We start from the raw sequence: 4,720 nt of genomic DNA, 5'->3' as shown, positions 1-4,720 counted from the left end.
CTATAAGAATAGACCGAACAGCAGCGAGTAGCCTGCCGGAGGTTCGGCTTAGCCGATCCAGATGTTGGATCGGCTGAGTCGAACTCCTTCTGCACTTCGGGTCGGCCGAACATGCTGAGCATGTTTGGCTGACCCGAAGCCACGCAAAGCCCACGATGTACAGCTGATTTCAGCCGATATACGGCTGAAATTAGCCGTACCAGCCTGAAGTGAATAGCCGAACAGCGTTCGGCTCACTTCGCTTTAGGTCGGTCATTCACTCGGCTGCCTTAGTTAATAGACTCTATTGGCTATTGCAAATTGAAATAGCCAATAGTAATGTTTTAGCAATGCTTTTCAATGGGAAATTTTTTTTAATTTTTTTTTTCTATTCTGACATCGATCGTGTTAGAATGCTGATTTCAGCCGTACCAGCCTGAAGTGAATAGCCGAACAGTGTTCGGCTCACTTCACTTCAGATCGGTCATTCACTCGGCTGCCCTCGGCAGCTTTGTGAATAGACCCATTAGTGTTGTGTCGTGTGTAGGAAGATACCTGTCACACGAAAAGATGCTGGAGCTACTTTCAGGCAGATGCTCTGTGGTTTTGGTCCCATAGAGATATCTATGCATGGAGTAGTGCTCATTTTTAAAAGCAAGAGTGTACAAAAATGTGCAGAAATTAATCACCCCACAATGTATCAAAACTGGAGCAGACAGACCCTGGAGCAGTTACCCATGACAACCAATCCGCTTCTGTCTTCAGTTTGTTCAGTTAAGAAATTTCTGCATTTATTGCAGAAATGTACTGAATATGTTTTTGTCCTGACATATAGTTCAATATAGAATCTTCGAGCCTGGATGTTCCATATGCAAATCTGAAACTAGGCAGCATTGTAAGGAATAAAGTGAGCTGGTTTCCCTAAAAAGGTTGCTTTTTTAATTAATTTTAATGTTACATTTTTGTATTTTTCTATATGTATCAGCAGGCAGTAAAGGGTTCTTTAGGTTTGTGTGAAGGCTTCCTTATATGGTTACCAGTTAAAAGCAACTGCCAAACATTTTATCTGTACTCAAAGTATGAAACACATTTATTGAATAACCTCATCAAAGCTCTTTTGACATCTTTGTTCCGTAAACTGTACAGCAGAGGGTTCAACATAGGAGTCACGGCTGTGTAGAATATAGTACATGACCTTTCCAAGACTTCTAAGTTGGCAGATGGAGGAATCATGTACACAAGGACAGAAGTACCATAGAAAATGCTAAGGACCATGATGTGAGATGAGCAAGTGGAGAAAGCTTTCCTCCTTCCGTCCTTGGATGTCATGGCCAAGATAACTTTGGCAACCTTGATGTAAGATGCTAAACTGCAGGCAAAAGAGCAAAATCCAAATACAATCATTTCCACAAATATCACAAACAGAAAAAAGTTCCCAGGGCAAGATAACTTGATGACTGCCTTGAAATCACAGTAGAATTGCTTGATAGTGGGCGAGTAACACAAAGGTGTGAAGGATGCAGAAACTGTTATGAACAGTGAATTTAAAAGTGCAATTCCCCAGATGCCCACCATGAGCAGGACGCATCGTCTTTTATTCAATATCTCGGCGTAGCGTAAAGGCTTACATATAGCAATGTAACGGTCATAGGCCATGGCTAGGAGAAGGTTAACTTCAATGCAGGCACCCCAAAAATAAAAGAACATCTGGGAAAAACATTGTATAAAGGACACTGTGTTATTTCCAGAAAGCAACATATGCAGAAGTTTTGGAATCGTAGTGGTTGTGTAACAAATGTCAACAAAGGACAAATGGCAGAGAAATAGGTACATGGGTGTGTGAAGGTGCACATCTGAATATATTACCATGAGTAACATTAGATTTAGTACCACACTAATGAAGTATATCAAGAAAAAGAAAACAGAGAATGCGCTCTTATCCAATTTATTTGGAAGCGCCAAGATATGGAATTCTTTAAATGATGTCCCATTCTCCATGTTTTGGGCTGACTAGAAGCAATCGGGTTTCTTGATTTGTTTGAGGAACTGAAGTTGCATAGAAACATATCTAGAATTATCATCAAGGTAACTTGACAAATGTCTTTCATTTATAAATAGTATACAGGTTGTCATGCGATCCGTGTTTATAGACACAATAAAACTAAAGTTGTAATTAGGGATGCACTGATACTGTTTTTTTGATATCGAGTACGAGTACCATTATTTTTTTTTGGTACTCGCCGATACCAAGTACCGAGTACCGGTGCATTGTGCCTTGATTATCAGGAAGTCGGGTGGAGAATCATGACCCGTCGCCCGACTTCCTGATTGCCTGTGAAGCCGGTGTTCTAGCGAAAGAACACTGGCTTCAGAGGCTGCCTGGCTTCCTGACCAATCAGGAAACCAAGCGGCGAGTCCTGAGGTGCCATCCATATTACTGTTTGTTCAGGAAGCCAGGCTGCCTAGCAACAAGTGAAGTCGGCTTCCTAGCTAATTAGGAAGCCGGGTGGCACTTCATGGCCCGCCTCCCAGCTTCCTGATTGACTAGGAAGCCGGCTTTACTTGTTCCCAGGCAGCCTGGATTCCTGACCAATCGGGAAGCCGGGAGGTAGGTCATTACGTGTCACCCAGATTCCTCACTGGTTAGGAAGCCAGGCTGGTTAGCAACACGTGAAGCCAGCTTCCTAGCCAATAAGGAAGTCGGGAGGAGTGTCATAATCCACCTCCCAGCTTCCTGATTGGAAAGGAAGCCGGCTCCATACTCCCTCGGCACTGCTGGGAGACACAGACACAGACTGACTGGCTTCTTATTTTTAACACACGCTCTGGCTGGTGGGTTCAACCTTTCATTACCAGAACTGGCTGTAGTCAGGGATAAAGGGTCTTTCCCACCCAAAAATCTCTCTGAGCCTCCGGATTCCGGGACCCATGCCTAGCAGTTTCCCTTGCAAGTCCGACCCGGAACCCCTCACCCTGCTTGGCGAGAACCCTTAATACAAACAAGGGAGGGATATATCGTTCATCCAGGACCCATTCCTGGCATCCTGTACAATATATACAGGTGAAACTCGAATAATTAGAATATCGTGCAAAAGTTCAAGAGATTGTGGATTTGGGGTTTTCATGAGCTGTAAGCCATAATCATCACAATGATGACAAATCATGGCTTGAACTATCTTGCTTTGCATGTAATGAGTCTATCTCATATATTAGTTTCAACTTTTAAGTTGCATTAGTGAAATAAATTAACTTTTGCACGATATTCTAATTATTCGAGTTTCACCTCTATATATAAATATATATATATAATTCTGGAAATACAGAACCTCCAAAAAAGCAGATGTTGGGGAGGGTCAAACACCCAGATAGCAAGGATAACTTGCCACAAACCCTGTGTCAGGGTTAAATTGTAATTCTTTTTAACTTGCTGCACACATTCCTGGCAAGTTGTAGACTTGCAGAACACTCGCAGCACAAGTTCTAGGTGACACTTTTAGAATTTGTAGAAAATTTGCCTGGTAAGTCTACAGCAAGAGTCCTGCAGGTCTTAGCAAGACCTCTGCAAGTGTACATACAGCACTTTTGTAAAGCACGTTGATCTGGAGACTTGCAATGCAGACTTGCTGTAATTGTGCAACAAAATTGTGAAGCTTGGCAAGTCTAGCAATAGTTTAGCAAGTCATTTTCAAACTTGAAGCTCAATTGCTTGCTTTCTGGGCAAACCCTTAGGGTACCCAAACAGTGTTATCTACTTTGGATACCCTAGATGTGAACCCTAAAAGTATGCAATTATTTGCAATAAAAAAATACTGTGTATCATAAACAATTGCCATACATTTTTTATTTCAAAAATACTGTTTTCACCTTTTTTGCATCTCTGTGCTGCTGATCCCTTTCAGTCTCTTTTCAGGCACTTCAATGACAGCTCAAATGTCATTTTTCAGGGTAGGCTTTCTGAAGGTAACAACAGCAGGATGGTGCATTAATCATTGGCATGTTTTTTTGGCAGGATCACTAGGAATTATGTTTTGGGAAGCTGCAGATGTAAAAAATATTGAATATAAATTGTTTAAAAAATTACCACGTTAAAGCTTAATTTTAATTATAAACACACTAATACCATGGCGGGAAAGAAGGACAAATAATTCATTCTTAAATAATGAATTAAATAAATATTGTTGTACAGCAGGAAGTGCCTGATCGAGGACCTTCATGACAGGATTGCCAGGTAGCACTTTAATGAACGTTGCTTGGAAAATTACTCCTAAAATTGAAATAATGTTAAAACTTGGGGTTTCGTTGACTGTGTTTACTTGTATTTTTTATATCCTTGCTCATAGTGCGTATATACAGTAATTAAAGCAGAATTTTGATTACAAAAATGGAGCCTGATGTGGGCAGGGCCGGATTTCCCACAAGGCCACTGGGCCTGGCCTTGGGGCAGCAGAGAGTAGAGGAGCAGGACAGTCGCCGAGCAGGTAGTTTTTTTTTCTACATTTAGCCCCTGTGTGATAGCAATAAAGTTAAAATAATAATAATAAAATAAAAATTTATAAAAAGCAAAAAGTTAAATAATAAAAAAATAAGTAAAACATAATGAGAAATAATAATTAAAATACATTTTTCTAAAAGTGATAAAAAGTTAAAAATAATAAAATTAAAAAAATATATAGTAAAGGAAAAATTAGGAAAAAAAAGTGATAAAAAAGTAAAAAAATAATAAAGAAAAAAAAAGTAAAAC

The 4,720-nt window shown here is 40.1% G+C and overlaps 1 protein-coding gene across 1 annotated transcript; it reads right to left on the bottom strand.

Moving 5' to 3' along the window:
• Positions 1-1,041: 1,041 nt before the first annotated feature.
• Positions 1,042-1,977, bottom strand: LOC108799855 (olfactory receptor 1M1-like). Its single transcript, XM_018571783.1, has one exon. It carries the CDS (start codon positions 1,975-1,977, stop codon positions 1,042-1,044), a length of 936 nt encoding a protein of 311 aa, XP_018427285.1.
• Between the last annotated feature and the right edge of the window lie 2,743 nt (positions 1,978-4,720).

The sequence above is a fragment of the Nanorana parkeri genome, unplaced genomic scaffold, assembly GCF_000935625.1.
Source record: "Nanorana parkeri isolate BGI_ZX_2015 unplaced genomic scaffold, ASM93562v1 scaffold1837, whole genome shotgun sequence".
NCBI classification, from domain to species: Eukaryota; Metazoa; Chordata; class Amphibia; order Anura; family Dicroglossidae; genus Nanorana; species Nanorana parkeri.
The sequence above is the reverse complement of the archived record's forward strand: the minus strand, read 5'-3'. Positions and strand labels throughout refer to the sequence as shown.